The sequence below is a fragment of the Dromiciops gliroides genome, chromosome 6 (assembly GCF_019393635.1).
Source record: "Dromiciops gliroides isolate mDroGli1 chromosome 6, mDroGli1.pri, whole genome shotgun sequence".
NCBI lineage: Eukaryota > Metazoa > Chordata > Mammalia > Microbiotheria > Microbiotheriidae > Dromiciops > Dromiciops gliroides.
Window position 1 is genome coordinate 189,908,779 of NC_057866.1, and position 19,020 is coordinate 189,927,798.

The following is a 19,020-nucleotide window of genomic DNA, read 5'->3' on the forward strand; positions in this document are numbered from 1 at the left end:
GATAAAAAATTAAGTTTAAAAATTGTTTTTATGTATAATTGAGAAAAATAAAACACTTCAAAAAAGGCTATACCTTAGATAATGAAGACTGACATGCATATATACACAAATATGTACTTATATAGAAGCAAATATGTATGTACATATGTGTATATATACATATATACATATATAAAATATGTTTCTATTTTAGAAATAGTATTTGTGTGACATACAATTAGATTTAATATATGAAGAAAATATGCTTTGATGTAAATGAAGCACACTAGTGTTGATACCAAGTACAAACAAGATGGACTTTATCGTTATTGCTTTTCATAATCATACATAACTTTATTGACCATTTCAACATGGGTTCCAATAAATAACCATTTTTAAAGTCATTTAGAGTCACGTGTCACTTATTGCTCCTGGGACATATACTGAGTGATGCAAGAGTTCCTTCTTCATTATGACGGGAAAGAGCAAAGTAAGGGCGAAGAGTCCCTTGAAAGTTCATTTCTGAGGAACTGAAGATAAGGTTTTCTTCTATGACATTGTAAAATGCTATATGTCCCTTTTCATAATCAAGTAAAATGCCCATCTTATCTATGGGCTCACTCACAAAATGGCCATGTTGTAATTTCCAGAAGAAGAAATCATTTACACATCTGTAGCCTTCTAGTGCACATATATCCTCAAGTAATATGGAAAGGTTCCCATTTTGGATGGCTGAAACTTTACAGACACCCACTTCCCACTCTGTATTATCTCCCCACTCTATTTCCCAATAGTGTTTGCCTGAGGTAAAGGTCTGGGCCCCCAATACAATAAAAGAATCCACAGATATTTCTTCACTGTCAGGCAGGATCTGTAGGAAACTTCCACACTTGACATGCTTCATATCTTCAGACAAGATGAGATGAGGATTGGCTGTTTCAGGATCCAGAGTGATATCCCCTATAGCAAAGGGTATAAAAAGGATAATTAGCCTTGGGTTGCAGACCCTGTAGGGTTAAAAACCAAAACAGAAAATATTCTCTAATCCTGGACAATCCCACACTATGATACTCAAGTCGTACTCCATTTTGGATTATGAAGAACTCTTGAGAAAATCATCCTCCCCCTTACACCTATACTTGCACAATCAACTTAGTTTTCCAGTGGCATAGTTTAGTTCTATGTAAAATGAAGGGATAGTCTGGACACATGAATTTACTGCTTCAGCAGCTGTGACATTATCCAGCTATTTAGAAAAATAGCTGAGTTAATGAGTGAAATATGTAAGAGCATTCAGGCCTGTTGAGATTCCAAACTGAAAAACTGGAAATTACCTTAGAAGTCATGCCAGAGAAGCTCAATGGCATATTGGATACAGTACTGGATGGTATAATCCTAAAGCATCAGGCTTGGAGTCAGGAAGACCTGAGCACAAATTTGGTCTTGTATCTTTACTAGCTATGTTATCTTGGGGAAGTCACTTCATGCTATTTTCCTTAGTTTCCTCATCTGTACAATGAATTTGAGGGGGGAAATAGTGAACTTCTCCATTAATTAATTAATTAATTAATTTTTTTTGCAGGGCAATGAGGGGTAAGTGACTTGCCCAGCATCACAGCTAGTAAGTATCAAGTGTCTGAGGCTGGATTTGAATTCAGGTCCTCCTGAATCCAAGGCCAGTGCTCTATCTACTGTGCCACCTAGCTTCCCCACTTCTCCATTACTTTTGCCAAGAAAACCCTAAATATGCTCAGAGACACATAAAACTGAAATGACTGAGTAAATCATGTGAAGTTTGAAATTATTCGTAAGGGATAGCTGTTTGTCCTTCATTCTCAAAGAGCACTATGACATCTGGGAGGTGATGTTTTGACTTGCAAGTGAATTGGATTTAAGTAAGGGAAGGTTGTGCAAAGCTATCAGCCTCACTCTCCTCAGGTGTCATCTGTGTCCATTGGCAAGATACAGAACAGAACAACTTGGAAGGTTCCCATGGCATAACAGTGGTTGGGGCCACTTGTGCATGCTAGCACACTGAACAAATCCATTACAATGAACAAGGGAAATCCTGGGAATTTCCCAATGTCAATTGAGACTGATCTGGGTAACTTACTATGGTAGTTCTTGAGCATTTCTCTCAAGCAAGTGATGGGCCAGGTGCTCCAGATAGAGGAATCAACGTTCACTTCTTGAAGTAGCTGCTCCTCATTCCTAAAGACAGGAAGCACTTGGTTACATTTGTTCTGGTCAGCTCTCCAGATCACATACTTTATGTTCCAGAAGAGTAGATCCCAAATAGCCTCCTCGAAAAATCACATTCCCCCACTGATTTTGTATTTTCTTTTTTTGCGGGGCAATGGGGGTTAAGTGACTTGCCCAGGGACACACAACTAGTAAGTGTCAAGTGTCTGAGGCCGGATTTGAGCTCAGGTACTCTTGAATTCAGGGCTGGTGCTTTATCCATTGTGCTACCTAGCCGCCCCTCTGTATTTTCAAATTAGGTTAAAAGAGAATGGAAACTTACCTTTCAAATGGGATTTTCATAACCTGAGGGAAGAAAATAAAGAGACTTAGTGTTCTGTTCCTTAGTCCATTTCTACAATTACTGTCTTTCTCACAGAGTCCAGACATACCTCCCCACAGACTTGTTACCCTTAGAACTCTTTTCCAGAGACATTATCACATCTGCACAATTTAGGTCTGTGCAGAATTCTTTAGAACTAGCCTTTGGTTGTTCTGATTGGCCTCATGCCTCTGCCTCCCTCTTGAAGATCAAGAAATGACTTCACTGCTTTTCTGTCTCCCTCCCTTACACAGAAAACTTATTTGACAGAGTCAACTTCTACTTACTCTGAATGATGGAAGCAAAAGGAGGATGTTGGAAAAAAGTGTTGTGATTCTGGGAGACAGGTAGTCACCCTTCTTTTGTTTGATGTGAATGGGAAATTTGGGTTTTGAGACTGAAGAGACATGATATCATCTTCACAAAAATGAAATTTGAATAGAGCCCATGAACTCAAACTGAGGTTTACCTCCTGGGTCCTTTTGTTAATGAGGCATTTACTTGTCAAGTACTGTCATGCCCAAACCTAAGAAATCATCAGTCCACATCTATAGCCCCCTAGAAAGATAATGCAGTCCTGGCTACTTTGGGGTTGGGGTGGGTAAAAATGGAACTTTACCATTAGAAAAGAACTCAGACGTCACCCAGGTCAACCTGTCACTGATATAAGAAGAATGTATAGAGAACTTCACAAAAATAGTCATTAAGACTCCTTTAAGAAACTTGCATGCCAGGGAACTTAGCACATCCAAAGGCAGATGCAATTATTTTGGAAAACATCTCTGCTGGTGGTAATATGGCTTGATATAGGACATTGAGCAATGTAGACAAAAACTTAGACATTACTTCTGATACTATAAGTATGACAATAGGGGAACCCCTCAATTGCTCTGCAGCTCAGTGTCCTCTGTAGGACTGGGATTATAAAATCTCTTTAGCCTAACTCAAAGAATAACAATGACTCATAAATAAGAAAATATGGCAGCCAAGTTGGAAACTCAAAAGCATCAAACTCCTTAGACTAATTATGTAATAATCATGATTGTTTTTTTTAATAGAATCCATTGGTCCTGGTTCTGCCCTCTTGTACCTGGAAGATCAAGGCTAATGGCCCAGTGATACAATTGTACTGGAATAGACATTTAATCTCCTACCTAAAACTTCTCTAATGGTAGACATTCACAGTTTTTAAAGAGATGCCCTGGGACATAGATTTCAATCCTCTCTTCAACTCAGGGTATTTTCTTCTTGACCTATTCAACAACCTTAATGAGACTCATTGAATTTTGCCCCAGAAAGAGAAATAAAGTTTCTAGATGAATGGTTTTCAAACTTTTTGAACAAGTTCTCTGGAAATATTCCAAGCCAAGAATGAACTCTCTCAACTCAGCAACATAGAGCTAGAATTTCCACAGTTCCTTGAAGATATAACTTAAGTTTGCTATTCATTTTCAATTTTTCCTCATTCCATCCTTTCCCAACTGCTCTGCCTTTCTCCTTCAAACTAACATATGTTATATCTCTTTCCATTCATTATACATTTCTTTACAAAGGCCCTTGATGGGGCAGCTAGGTGGTGCAGTGGATAGAGCACCGGCCCTGGAGTCAGGAGTACCTGAGTTCAAATCTGGCTTCAGATACTTAACACTTACTAGCTGTGTGACCCTGGGCAAGTCACTTAACCCCAATTGCCTCACGAAAAAAAAAAAAACAAAAAACAAAAAAACAAAAGAAAACAAAAAAAACAAAGGCCCTTGATGTCTTTTCAAGTAAGTTGCCAGGTACTTATCAGCCTGGAAGCTTTCATTTTCTTTACTGTTATCTGCAGAGCTTAGTATAGGACCTGACACACAGTAGGTATTTTATAAATGCCTAACAATATATTTTTAATATTTTTGCTCATGAACAAATATTACATTTGACCAATGAGGAAGTACAAGTAAGTATTTCTTCTGAAAAGAGCTATCAAGCTACAATCTATCTCATAAGTATTTCAAGAAGTAATGAGGCATATGGTCACTCTGGCAGAAGCTAGAGATACAAGAATGTTATGTGATTGCAAATTTAAATTTAAACCAGCATGAGACAGGTATTGGAAGTCATAACATAGTTTTGAGCTGAAGGGTCCTGGTGTTTGAGAATGCCTGTGCTCTGCTACAACAGATTTATTTCTGGCCATGCTCATCAGAAAAGAAAAGTGCATTTAGAGCATCCAGTGAAATGCCTGAACTGACTCAAACTACCAAATAGTTCTGAGACCTCTGTCTTGGCGTTCTATGGGTGGCTGGGCATTGACATTCATTTCTCATTTTTACAGCAAAAGTACATATATATTTTACATACTCACCCGAAACATTTCTGATGGTGCCTTGTCCAAATTGTCCTCCACATCTAATACCATTCTTTGGAGTTTTTGGATTTCTAGTAATAGTTTGGCTTTGTTCACTTTATGTTTGGCCATGTTGTTTCTGAATTCCTGTCCCAATCTTAGCAGGTGTTGCTTTTCTTCCTTCCGTAAGAACTGGTAAATTTTCTCATATTCAGAAATAACTGATTGTTTGAGAGAATTTGCGTCCTCCTGTACCAAAAGAAAGCAGGATGAAGAAGGAAGTGAAAAGTCCAGAAGAGAAGAGGTGAGTGGTAAACCTTTGGGCTCTTTATTAAGTACTAGTAGTTTTCTAAGAAAATTCATAAAGTTAGGTTCCAGGCACAGCTTTATGACTGCTAGGATCACATTTCCCATTTCAGGACTTTTGAGGTAAACTATTTCTTGCAGGTCTTTTTGCTAAGGAGTACTTAATGATGGAAATAATAATAAGAAATATTATATAAAGGAAAGGTTGTGAAAGATCTACCAGAGATCACTTTCTCCCACAAAATACCCAAATGCTGTCTGGAACCCATTTCTTCATATATTTTGGCATTTTACATGAAAACAAAGTTATTCTACTGGCATTGGCTATCAAAATGTTCACCTGTCATCGAAACAATCTATTTCATCCCTTAATTATGAATATGAATCTGAACAATTGCAAAAACATGATTTGCCTGCCATTTTCATCATTAATTATTCCTTCCAGGGAGGGCCTCAAAGGGACAATGTGCCTCATACCATTTCTCCAGGGAAATAGATAAATACTGACCTTACAATGTGCCTCCCTCCTTTTCATTTTCTTCAATGCAGTTTTAAGTTTCTCTTCTTTTCTTTGCAAGGTATTCTGTATCTCCTGGAGCTTGTTCTGAAAGAAAAGTAGAGACTTGTCAAAACTTGTTTTTAGAACAAAGAGATCTGGACATTTAAGAATTATTAGATAATAACACCTCATACTTAGACAGCATTTGAAGTCTATTAAAGATCTGAAATTTCTTATCCCTTGGATGCTGACAATAACTCTGAGAGGTTGGCACTATTTAAAAATTTTCAGAATTTTATAGATAAAATGAAACAGGAGAATTTTGAAGCCCAAGTGAGAATAAATAGAGTTTGGATCTGAATTTGAATCCATAGATAATAATGAGGCCTTTGGAATTTCATTGAGCAATGTAAGCTTTAGCTATGTGCCCAATATGGCAGTATCCCCAAGTGGTCACAAAGAGAATTGAATGAGCAGACATCAATTCTCCCTTGGCATGGAATTCTAATTAGCAGATACTCTTACCTTGTATTTTTCAGTAGCCTTGTCCATGGGAAGAACATGATGATGCTTGTGCTCTGGGGCTAATGAACAAGACTCACAGAGGGGTCTCTGGTCTTCCTCACAGAAGAGCTTCTTTTGTTCCCCATGTTGATCACAGGTGGTCAGGCCCACCATGCTCTGCAGTAAATGAGGCCTGAGCATTTTGCCAGTGATAGAAAGATTCTGCAGGCTCTTGTTGGGTATGAAATTTCTGTAATTTATGAGTCCTCTGCACTCTGGGCAGGTGAATGTGTCATCACCTCCCTTCCTACACTGGAGAAGACACTGTGTGCAAAAGGTGTGGCCACATTTGACAGTCACTGGGTCAGTGAAGTAACCCAGACATATAGAGCAAGTGAGATCCTCCTTTAGGCTTTCAATTAACCCTCTGACATCCATGTTCCTAGACCTGTAGAGAAACTGTCAATGAGAAATTAGACAAGGGTATTCCTTTGCTCTCCATAGCATCTCAAAACTTTTGTACAAGTTGAGTAGGAAGGAGGCAGATGAAATGATGGGCCTGCAGCAAAGGTGGTTCTGCATCTATTACACATCCTGAGCAGATCCATCAGGTATCCAAAGTATAATTCCCTCCTTCAGATAGAACTGGGGAACCTAAGAGTTTTGGATCTCAGAGACTGTGGGCTAAGGCAGTACACTAAGCCTGTCTTACCATTGGGTCACATCCCTAGTCATATTGAAAGGGCTAAAGAGCTGATTTATTGTATAGGGCTACTGTCCCAATGGAAGATGATGCCCACCCCCTCCCTGCCCCCACAGTGCTGAATTTGAGCTCTTTCTTTCAAAGAAACTATATGATGGGGATTCACTTTGAATATTTCTTACCCTCCTTTTCTCTTCCTCTTAAACCATACTTCAGGGTCACCATTTTCTGAAGAAAACATCTTTACTTCCCCTTTAGAAAATCTCTGCTTTGGCCAAACTTATTACTTTATTGAGTAACTTAGGAATAACCGATCTCATTTCTGATTATCTAATATGGCAACAAGGCAAGCTTAATCCTGAGTACTTGTCTCTGTACTCTTTTTTTTTTTTTAGTGAGGTTATTGGGGTTAAGTGACTTGCCCAGGGTCACACAGCTAGTAAGTATTAAGTGTGTGAGGCCAGATTTGAATTCAGGTACTCCTGACTCCAGGACTGGTGCTCTATCCACTGCACCACCTAGCTGCCCCGACTCTGTACCGTTAGCTTTCCATAAACTCAGATATTTCTTTGCTCAGTCTCTACTGTTGTCCCCTCTCTTAGCTTATCATTTCTATACTGGCCAAATAAGTCCTTTTTCAAAACATGGCATGGAGAAAGACTTTTTCCAACAGAAGCTTACCTTGGATTCTATCCTCCAATATTCCTCTCAGGAAGATAATTCTCACTCTTTCCCTCCAGGTCTGGCAAGAAAGATTTGTAGCAGGGCATTGTTGGGATCTTTTTATGTCTTCCTTTGGTTAGGTCTTCCCCTAACTCCACCCACAAAAGGTGGGAACTCTTGAGTTTTGATGGTATTTTCAGTATCTCCTTTAGGGCTGGTTTCTCACCTTCATACTTTTGCATACTAATGAGCTATAATTCACAATGATTTTCACACCTAAGACCTTCAGTCCAGAGTTGTCTTGTCCCTCAATTGCAAGAAAAGCTTATCTCTGATTCCTTCCTTCTGAGATGTTCCTGTCAGGATAGATAATTCTTTCCTTTTCTCTTGAGCTCTGTCATCAAAAGATTTTTAGGGCTTAGTTTAATATATCTTCCTTTGGTAAGTATTTACTTTATATTTTCCATGACAGGTGAGAACTCTTTTGTGTTTGTAGTGCTTCCTATCTTTAGTATAGGTCTGAATTCTCAACTTTGTATCACCTCTGTCTACAATTATTCAATAGTGTTCACATATTGGACCTTGAGGCTAGAGATTTCTTTCCCCTCCATTCATTAAACCAGTGGGCACTGGGGTACAATAGATCCCATTAATTTTTGCAGACATAGTGAAGATACCAAATATGGCTTTAAAGTCATTTCTTTAGAGGGAAAGGAAAGTCTACAGGGTACAAGCAAAAGTGTAAAAAATCAGCATGAAAATCAATTTTAAAATATCTTTTCTCACTCATCTCATCTTGTTATTAATTTTACTGTCACCTTGCTTGTAACTGTCTTTTTTTATTATGATCCCCTTTGTAATGCTGTTATTTAATTCTATGCTTTATATTTGTGAAATTTCTACTTAGCTCTTCATTTTGCCTCAACTCTCACTCAAGGGCTTAACTTTTTCCTGACACATAGATGTAACTTACCAAATGCTTTTTTAAATGGTATCCATTTAGGCATCAGGTGAATTCTTCTCCCAAGGGGTATAGTGATCCTAGTTCAACTCTTCTATGAATGGGATGGCAGAGCCAAGATGGTGGAGTCAAGCCAGGGATTTGCCTGAGCACTCCCAAATTTCCCTAGGGATCAATGTTTAATTAAGCCTTTAAATGGATCATGAAGCAACAGAAGCTACAAAAAGATGAGCGAAACAATCTTGTAGATTAAGATAACCAAGAAGGTCTTCAGGAAAAATCTGTTTCACCTGGGTAAAAGGGAAGCATAGCTCAGTGTAGAGGGTGTCTTGGTAAACTTGCCTATGGCTGGTAATCACATCACAGGTAAGCAGCTGAGGACATTTTTCCCTTGCTCAACAAGTTAGTGGCACAACAGGCCAGTTGTGAGGCCTCCAGCCCTAGTGTAGTAAGCAAGCTGCAAGCTTTAAACTGTTGAGGCCTCAGAACAGAAAGCCAGTGACTGGGTCCCTGGCACCTGGCAAAAGAAACTTGGGACAGTATATGCTGTACCCCAGGAGCAGAACTCAACTCTAAAAGGCACAAAATAGGTTAAAATATGAATAAGAAAGAGAAAATAAACCTTTACCATTGAAAATTATTAGGAAGACAGAGATAAATAAACTCAGAGGAAGACAACAATATCAAAATGCCTACACATGAAGCCTTAAAGGGGAAGAGGAAATGGTCTCAAGACCAAAAACCCTCTTGGAAAAACTCAAAAAAGGATTTTATAAACCAAATAAAAGAAGAAGAAGAAAAATTGGGGAAAGAAATGAGAGTTATACAGGAGAAAGGCAGTAGCTTGGAAAAAGAAAATAATGCCTTAAAAATACAACTGGACAAATGGAAAAGGAGGTAGAAAAGGTGACTGGATAAAATAATTCCTTTAGAATCAGAATTGGGCAGATGTCAGCTAACGCTTCAATAAGATAACAGGAAGAAGTAAAGCAGATTCAAAAGAATATAAACATAGAAGAAAACATAAAGTACTTCTTCATAAAAACAGCAGACCTGGAAAATAGATCCAGGAAGGATATTTTAAGAATTATTGGACTAACTGAGCATCACAATAAAAACAAGAGCAAGGAGAGCATATTACAGTGACATTATCAATGAGAACTGCCCCAGTGTTTTAGAAGCAGAGGATAAAATGATCATTGAAAGAATCCACCCATCATTTCATGAAAGACAGACCAAAAGGATAACTCCAACAAATATTTTAACCAGGTTCCAGAATTATCAGGTTAAGGAGAAAATACTGCAAGCAGCCAGAAAGATACAATTTAAATATCAAGGAGCAGCAATCAAGATTACATAGGACTTGGAAGCTTCAACATTAGCACATCAAAGGGCTTGGAGTGTAATATTCCTGGGGCCAAAGGAACTTGGATTATAACCAAGAATGTAGTACCCAGAAAAATTAAGCATAATATTTTGAGGGATATATGAACAACATTCAAAGAAGTAGGAGACTTTAAAAATTTCTTAATGAAAATCCAACAACTGAAGAGAAAATTCAATCTACAAATATAAAATTCAAGAGAAGTATAAAAAGGATGAGAAGACTCCAGGCACTGAGGGAATTTCTTGGGTGAGAAGGTAGCTGAGTAATTGTGATGCTATCCAGGAAAGTCAGAAGCCCAACTTGGAGGGAAGTGAAGCATGATCTTCCTGGGCCCATCCATAAAATAGAGACCCTCAAAGGAACTTACCAAAGGACATCATCATTTGACCTTTCTCATGCCCTTAACCTATTCTTGTATTATTTTATTGGCATCTATTGTTATCTGTCTACAAGGCTTTAAATGTCTAGTCCATTTTTTCATCTTTGTATACCAGCACCCAGCACAGTGAACTGGCCATAATGGTCACATTGGTTTAAATAAATTGAATTTTAAAAATTTACTTTAGATAAGTCTACTTCTGGGGTTAAATTTCATCATCTTTTAAAAAGTTGTAGAAATTAAGCTAGTTGATTTCTAAGACTCCTGCCAAAATGAAAACTCTTGACTATGTTACTCTGGTTACGTGATTCATTTGGAAGTTCATGGATAGCCCATGCCTCCTGCTATGAAAGACTCTATATTACTGCTGTACAAATGGTAATGGTAAATTTGGTGTGTCTGCTTTGAGAAATATGGTGCTTTGTTACAGAAACAGATGCTCCCCATTATCCTTTTAGCAGTCTTAAAATAAATGATTGACCTTTCTCCTAAATACAAGCCCCAAAGCATAACAACATTGCCATCTTTCATCTCCTTTTAAAACAGAAGTTTCTCTTACTCTAGTTTTATACCTCTGGATGCTTTCCCCTTTATCATTTGTTATAACTATAATGTTTGGTCATTATATGTGGTGGACTACACATCTTGAATATCACTATTATAGAATGCTTTCTTCTGAGGCCCTTAAACTTCTGTTTCTATCCCATGCTATGGGTGATAGTACTTGGGTATATTAGAAATGTCTTCTAGTCTTGATTCTACAATTAAATACCTGTGTGACCTTGGTTTAATCACCTTAACTACTGTATACTTTCTCCTGACTCCCACTCCCCACTTTTAAAATGAGGAGATTAAACTCAGGATTTTTAAGGGTCTCTGGTTTTCCTTAAAACTCAGCTCATTAGATTAATTAGGTTGTGTTAATATAACTATATGGATCACCTGGGTTTGATGGAGGGGCCTTATTATCCAAAAGTATTTTTTATGAAACCCTGGGTTAATAGGAGCAAAATGTCCTTCGACTGAACAACACACTGAACCCAGATAGCTAGCAGATAAAAGACCCTACTCTTTTTCTCTCAGGATAGTAAATCCCTATCTTATGGTGACATATCAGCAAAACTCATCCTTGTCAAACCCTTTTTTTTTTGAATCCTGTAATCTTATCATGATGCCTATGTTACATACATTCTTGTTATAGTATTTATTTTTGGGTTGATCTGTAAATGGCAATGCCCTGTAACCCATGGAAAAAAAAAAAAACATATATGCCCTCAGAAAGAGTGGGGTCTCTGAGCTATCTTCTGAGGAGGGAAATCTCCAACATGATGATGGTTCTTCTTGAGACAAAAATAAATTGTTATCATGTTTTTCATATCTATTCTCTCATCTGGTTTCTGTGAGGTACCTACTTCTGGTAGGAGAGAAAGAAATAGCCTTCTCTGATCTGGGTGAAAAAAATTGTAGCAGATATTATTGATGTCTGTGATCTGTTTATTATTTTTATACAAGGATGGGTATGAAAACTATATTTTAATATTAAACAATTGATTGATTAAATTGTGAGAACTTCGAGGGCAGGGACAATCTTTAATCTTTTTTTCATCCTAAGGACATGGTACATAGTAGGTGCTTAATTAATGCTTATTGTTTGATAGCTCAAGTGATGCCTTTTTCAAGAGGCTTTTCCTGGTTCTTTTAGCTACTAGTGCTTTCCCCTCCAAGGTCACCTTACACTTCCTACTTCATACTGTTCTTTAATTCACTTTCCATGCTTCTCACCAAACACTTTGTTGCTATGTGTTATCTGACTCCTTTTCCAGCTCCTTTTATATATCATCATCTTAAATATATTATCAAGGTGCTTGTAAGCACCTTGAATACATGAACTGTTTCTGTTGCATATATGGCATATTAATTAATGCTCTATCTATCGATCTATCATCTATCTATTTGTTTTATATATCTTTATATATCTTATATATAATATATTTTATATATATTTATATATCTTGCAGACCATGGTATTGCTTATCAGTGTACTATGGTCATGCTATGCAATACTCATTCCTGAGGTAGGAGCTGACCATCTCCAGGAGAGTTCAAGGATTCTTTGGGGGTGAGGTGGGGGACTTGGGATCTCTAGGTTTCTTGGAGTCCAACTGCATTCCCATAACATTCCCCCTTCTCCATATTTCTGGAAAGAAAGGAGGTAAAGGTCCATCTTCTGTAACTTCTTCAAGGCTGAAGAATGGGGTATAGAGATGTCCCTGTCAATTAAGAAGAGAAAGATTGAAAGGTCATAACAACACACTCCAAGGGTCCCAGTAGCATCACTGTGCCTTTAGTCCTTTAATCCAAGAAGCTTTAATCCTAGAAGTGACTAAAGAAGTGACAGTATTTCAAATACAAGGTCCACACAGCAAGATGCAGGTGATAATCAAAATAATATATATGAATGGAACATAATCTTTCAGGAGAAAATATGAGTATTCAAAGAAATAGGAGACTTCAAACTTTCATAATGAAAAGTCATGAATTAAACAGAAAATTCAGTCTACAATTACAAGATTCAAGAGAAGCATAAAAAGGATGAGAAAACTCCAGACACTGAGGGAATTTCTGGCTTGAGAAGGTAACTGAATGATGGTGATGCTAGCCAGGAAAGTCAGAAGCACAGCCTGAAGTCCAGGATGGAGGGCTGGATAACAGTTGGCTGTGTCTGCCATGATATACTGGCAGCACAAAAGTATTCGGAATCTTTCAGACCCCACCTTCTCCAGCAAGTAAATAGTGTAAGGCTATCCTATTGTCCATTACTACACGCGCTAAATAATCTAGGGACTCTTGGAGGTCCTCAGGGCCTAAAGCAGTTTGATTGGAAATCTTTTCAATTGCTAAGGTTAGATTAGTCAGGATTGCCTCGAGTTCTAGGTACCCCACCACAGGAATGACAAGGGCCACAGTTTTTACAGATTCACAACAGGAAATTGTTCCAGGAACCCTTTTTGCCTTCTGCCTTTCATCAGGAGGGAGAGGGCTCAGAGGCTTCTGATATAGGGATATAGGAGCATGTATGAAACCCAAGGTGCACTGACAATAATTGATGTAGGGGCTGAGACAAGAAGTGGTTAGGACCACAGACATTACAGCTTATTCAGCAGATCATATCTCTGCCTGAGATGTCAGGGGCTTTGTATAAAAACTACAAATAAACCAAAATCCTGGAGGAGCAGACAGGTTATCTGGTAGACCTTAACAATGGAGTAAAATTAGCCCCCCTGCACCATTCATAATTGCCTACCTGAAATAGGGCATCTCCTTGAAACACCAGGAATATGGCCTGGAGGCATTAAGGCCATGAGCTAGGGCCAAGAGTTCTCTGCTCTCAGTGTGTGTCTCTTACATACCCAGCACTCTGAAGGGCCTGCCTTAGCCACTGATTCTCCTAATTGAATCAGGTTATTATTACTCCTGGTAGCAAAGAGTGAATAATTCAAAAGTTATGAGAAAGCCCAGAGCATGGTGAGGGGAGTGGCAATAGGTGGGAGGGTTCAGTCCCTGAGGAAGCATGCAATGTGAGAACAATAGGCCCAAGGAGCAGAAGGGTCAAAAGTAAAAACAAATGAGGGTATAAAGGAGAAGGAAGACTCATTTCAGGGTGTCTGTTGGCAGAAGAGAAACTTGAGACTCTCCACTGGTCCACAGGAATACATGCCCTTCTTTTTCTCACTGTTTGATTCTGAGGGGACAAAGGGTTTAAAGGGAGAAACATGAGTCCTTGTATTCTGCCCCTTAACATTTACAGCTGTGGGTGTTGATAGGATGATTGATGGGGACCCTCCCATCAAGGTACTAGATGGTTCTGCCCCTTAGTTTTCCAAGTTTTCAAAAATACTAGGTCCCCTGGCTAGACTGGGTGTTGGGGTTCCTGCCAATCTTCCTGAAAAAGTTTTGAAAGGCTTGGATTTGTTTAATATCTGAGAGCTTTGTGGATGTGCCCAAGTTCTTTAGAGATGAAGACAGGACCAACATTACTCTGGAGTGAGCTGGGAAAGCCAAACTTAGGAGTTATTACTTGAGAAGGGGTTTTGTTATATCCTGCCCTTTTTCTGTGTTGATGGGAAAGGCTTCTACCCATCCAAGAAAGATGTACAAAGACTAAAAGTACTCTATACCTTTTATAAGGTGTTGAGTAAAATCTGTTTGCCAATCATCTCCTGCTAGTTCCCCGTATCTTTGAATTGGCTTAAGGAGGGGGAGGTTTGAGGGCCCTTACTGTATTAGTTTGGTTGCAGAGGGCACAGGAATTGTAGGCATCTCAGATGGTCTTAGAGATGCCCTTGCCCATAAAGAGGGACTTTACTAAAGCGGTTAGAGCTTCCCTGCTCCAGTGAGTGGAATTGTGGAGGTCCACTGCAAATCTGCATGTCTTATGGCTGGGGAGAAGCAGCAAAGTGGATGGAGAGCACCACCATCACATATCCTCAAGAACAAAACCCTGAGGTTTAGCCTGGTTAGTCTCATCCTTGGTATAAAAAGGGGAAATACCTTAGGGCACAGCAGGATGCAAGGGACCAGGGCTAGGGGGGTGGACAGGTGAATGGACCTGGCAGCCAATTTAGCAGCAAGGTACTTCGTATGATTTCCTTGTGCTATGGAGGAGTTGATAGCTTGGTGCCCTTGGCAGTGCATAACAGAGACCTGACTGGGAAGTTTTATGGCCTCAAGTAGGTCCAGAGTTTCCTTTCCATGCTTTACAGGAGAATTCTTTGAGGTCATCTTGAAAACATGAAATCTATATCTTTAACCTAAATAAATCCTCCTAGTTACTACCCCCTACCCCTCTCTCAAAATGTGTTGGCAATGGGGAGGAATTTCAGTTTCTGTTGAACCAAAAAGGAAGATACTCAGTTAAATTATCCTTATCATAATATCATGTAATGTGAGGGCCAAAATTGGATATATGGAGCATTAATCTACCCCTTTTAACTTTCATATATATATATATATACCTCCCAGGCCAATAAGAAAAGGAGCCTCTGAGTTTTAGTTCATAAAGGATCAGGTTTTATTTCTTGGGAATTAATTAGAACACAAAGGTGAAACCAATTAGGGAGATAAGGAAGTAGAAATACAGATAAATATTCTAAGCTCTAAGCTTAGTCTATGCGATCCCAGAGATTAAGCTAGTCAAAGGAATTTAGGAATTTCCTTCCTAAAACTCACCAATCCCTAACTGCCTACCAGGCCTAGAACCAGCATGCCCATGACTGAGCATGAAACAAGTGCTTCTGAACTGCCACCACAAGCCAAGCTCTGCCAGAGACTCCTCTCTAGGCCAAAAGAGTGTGACCTTTTGAATGCCATGCCTACTGGAAGTTGCCTCCCTTCTGGTGGAGTTTTCCTGCAACAAAATGGGAGGTCTGGTGTTTTTCCTCCCCAAAAGGGGATGTTCTTCAAAAGCTGCTTAGTACCATGTGCAGGCTCAGGGTGGGCCAGGTGTGGCCCCTCCCAAATGATTCAGCTAAAATTTTTGATATTAATCTTTACCACAAATAATTTTTACCACAGTAAGCATTAGTAGGCAGATAGCAACCCTGAGTATTAACATACCTAGTTGTTTGGCATATTGAGTGACCACATATTTAGAGTGAAAAAAGTAAGATCTTACATACTTGCATTGTGCTTGTTTCTTCTACTAGCTACTTGCTCTGATTATAGAAAACTGCTATAAAAGAAAAAGCAGGGACATGATTATAACAGCCAGGAAAAAGCATGCTTAACTGGGTTTGATTTCAGGTAAGAGTCACAAGCAACAACCAGTCATACAGTATTTTCACCTCATAGCCAGATAGGAATAGCAAGGTGAGAAACATTTCCTGTTGAGCAGGAACACAAAATAGAAACTTGAGCCAGAATGGTTTTACCTTAGGCGAGACCAAGATTGTCCTCTCTACTTTTTCCCCAGATACTTCCACTTGTAGCAGTACATTCATTCCCTCTGAGTAACTTGTGGCATTCTCTCCAGTGGTGGATTACTGAATTAATGATGTATCAGACAATTACACCTGAATTCAAAACTCAAAACAATATCAATTACAGTCCCAAAATATTCTATTTAAATGGCAAATGTCTATTCTCTTGGAATTACAATGAGTAAAAATAGTTTACCAGGAGACACACACATGTAAGAGGTTTCACATAGCATATTTTATGTGGGCTTTCCCCCTCCTTCTTCTTGAGTTTAAACTGATCCTGGATTAAAGATCAATCATTAGAAATTACTTCTATATAATAAGCAACCTTTTGAATTTTCAGTAAGACCATTCCTTGTCTAGGAATTTCATAACCCATAACAAGTTCTTTTCTGGTAATTTTACAGATTAAGGGGAGTCTAGAAGGTCTCTTTCTATCCCTTTTCCCATACAATAACTTACCAACTCTCACCTTAGCTCTAAAATTCTTGTCTTAGAGAGGAAACAAAACAATTAACATAGTCTATAACAAAAAACAGGTAGGAGTCATATAATTTACAGTTGTTTCTAATTTTAACACCCACCCGCACAAATTTCAAAGTGACTTTAAATTTGACCATTATGTTTTTTGCAAGACTTTAAATGTCCAACTAGAGATTCCATTCAAACTCAGTTGCTTTTTTTGGTTCTTCCTAGATAATTGCAGGTAAGCACTTAAAAGTGATAGTATGCTCCTTTCTTTTTGCCTCAAAAGTACCCAAACTGTTTGAACTCTCAATGCAAACAGGGTACAACTTCCTCTCTACTTGTTTTTACCAATCACATAAAATCCAGTGGACTTAGTTCTTTCTCACCCACCTTCCTGATACTGTTGCAGTCAACATCAGAGAGGGAAGTGGGGGAGAGAAAAAGACTTTGTTTGTTTCCCTTTTAAAAACATATCTGTGTGACTCCAAATACCTTCCTTAACAGTGTAAGTTCTTCACCATAATTCTTCAGAACGTGCATTCAGAAGACCAACAGCTTCTACACCCATTCATCCCCTTTTTTCTGGTTAGAATTTTATTTTCCAAAATATATGTAAAAACAAATTTTGACATCACTTTTTTAAAACTTTGCATTCCAACTTCTCTTCCTTCCTCCTTTCCCACCCCCCAAGAACTCTAGCAATTAAATATAGGTTATACATGAGTAGCCATGGAAAACATCCTCACATTAGCTAGGCTATGAGAAAAAACAGTTAAAAAAACAAATCTTCAGATTAAGGAATTGTCAAACAAAAAAAGAGATATGTTTCAGTCTGTTTTCAGACACCATCAGTCCTTTCTCTGTAGATGGATTGCAATTTTCATAAGTCCTTCAGGGTTGTAATGGATCATTGCCTTGCTGAAAATAACCACATACCTTCTCAGCAGATCATCTCACACTGTTGCTGTTATTTTGTATATACTACATTTCACTCTGCTTCAGTTCATGTAGGTCTTTCCAGGCTTTTCTGATAGCATCCTGTTCATCATAACTTTTAGATAGTACCTTAAACTTGACAAAGAATTTTCTTCACAATATCCCAGCAAAGTAGGTACCATACATTTTGCTATTATAATCTATCATCATAACTAATTCTTTCCATCCTATTCCCTTCCTATGATATTTACTATATTTTCTCTCTTTTTTTACTCTATTCCTCCTCAAAAGTGTTTTATTTTTGACAGCCCCCTCACCTGCTCTGCCCTCCCTTCTTTTACCCTTCCCTCCTTATCCTCTTCCCCACCTACTTTCCTATGGGGCTAAATAGATTACTCCTCCCAGTTGGGTATGAATGTTATTCCTTCCTTGAGCCCACTCTGATGAGATTAAGGACTTTGAACTAATTCTGTGTTCTAAATTTTTCTTCCTACCTCCCTCCTCAACCCTTTCTATGAAATCAAGCAATTTAGTATGTCATACTTGTGCAGTTATGCAGAACATCTTCACCTTCCTCGAAAGTATTTTGCTTTTTACTGCCCTCTCCCCCAATCTGCCCTTCCCTCCTCGACTCTTCTCCCCCTACCCAACCTTATCTCCTTCCCTTTCCACTTCCCATCAGGGCAAAAATATATTACTATACCCACTTGATTATTATGATATTCCCTCTTTGAGCCAATTCTGATGATAGTCAGGTTCACTCACTCCCCCATTCCTTTCCCCCTTTCCCCTCCCCTCCATAAAATTTTTTCTTGTTTCCTTCATGTGAACTACCAGTCCACCTCTCCTCTTCCCCTTCCCCCAGTATATTATTCCTTCTCCTCAACTCTATTTTAAAGATGTCATCATGGGTTAGGTAGATGGCACAGTGGACAAATCACTAGCCCTGGATGCAGGAGGCCTGGAGCCCAAATCCAGCCCCAAACATAAGACATCCCACACTGTTTGCCCAACAAAGAACAAGGATGAACAAACAAAAACAATATCATCCCTTCATATTCAGTTCAGTCCTGTGTCCTCTGTATCTTCCTTACTGAGAAAGTTCTTATGAGTTAGAAGTATTATCTTCCCATGTAGGAATGTAAACAGTTTAATCTTTGAATATCCCTCATGATTTCTTTTTCCTGTTTACCTTTTTATGCTTCTACAAGGTCTTGTCTTTGAAAGTCAAATTTTCTATTCATTTCAGGTCTTTTCATCATGAATGCTTGAACGTCCTCTTTTTCATTGAAGTCCCATTTTCCCCCTGAAAGATTATACTCAGTTTTGCTGGGTATGTGATTCTTGGCTGTAGTCCCAGTTCCT

General features: G+C 38.6%; 1 protein-coding gene across 1 annotated transcript; it reads right to left on the reverse strand.

Annotated features, from left to right (window-relative positions):
* Positions 1-397: 397 nt before the first annotated feature.
* LOC122732171 (probable E3 ubiquitin-protein ligase TRIML1) lies at positions 398-6,618 on the reverse strand. Its single transcript, XM_043972303.1, has 5 exons — positions 6,202-6,618; positions 4,890-5,120; positions 2,504-2,526; positions 2,093-2,190; positions 398-939 (listed from the first exon to the last, which is right to left on the reverse strand). Exons 1-5 carry the CDS (start codon positions 6,616-6,618, stop codon positions 398-400), a joined length of 1,311 nt encoding a protein of 436 aa, XP_043828238.1.
* Positions 6,619-19,020: the final 12,402 nt, after the last annotated feature.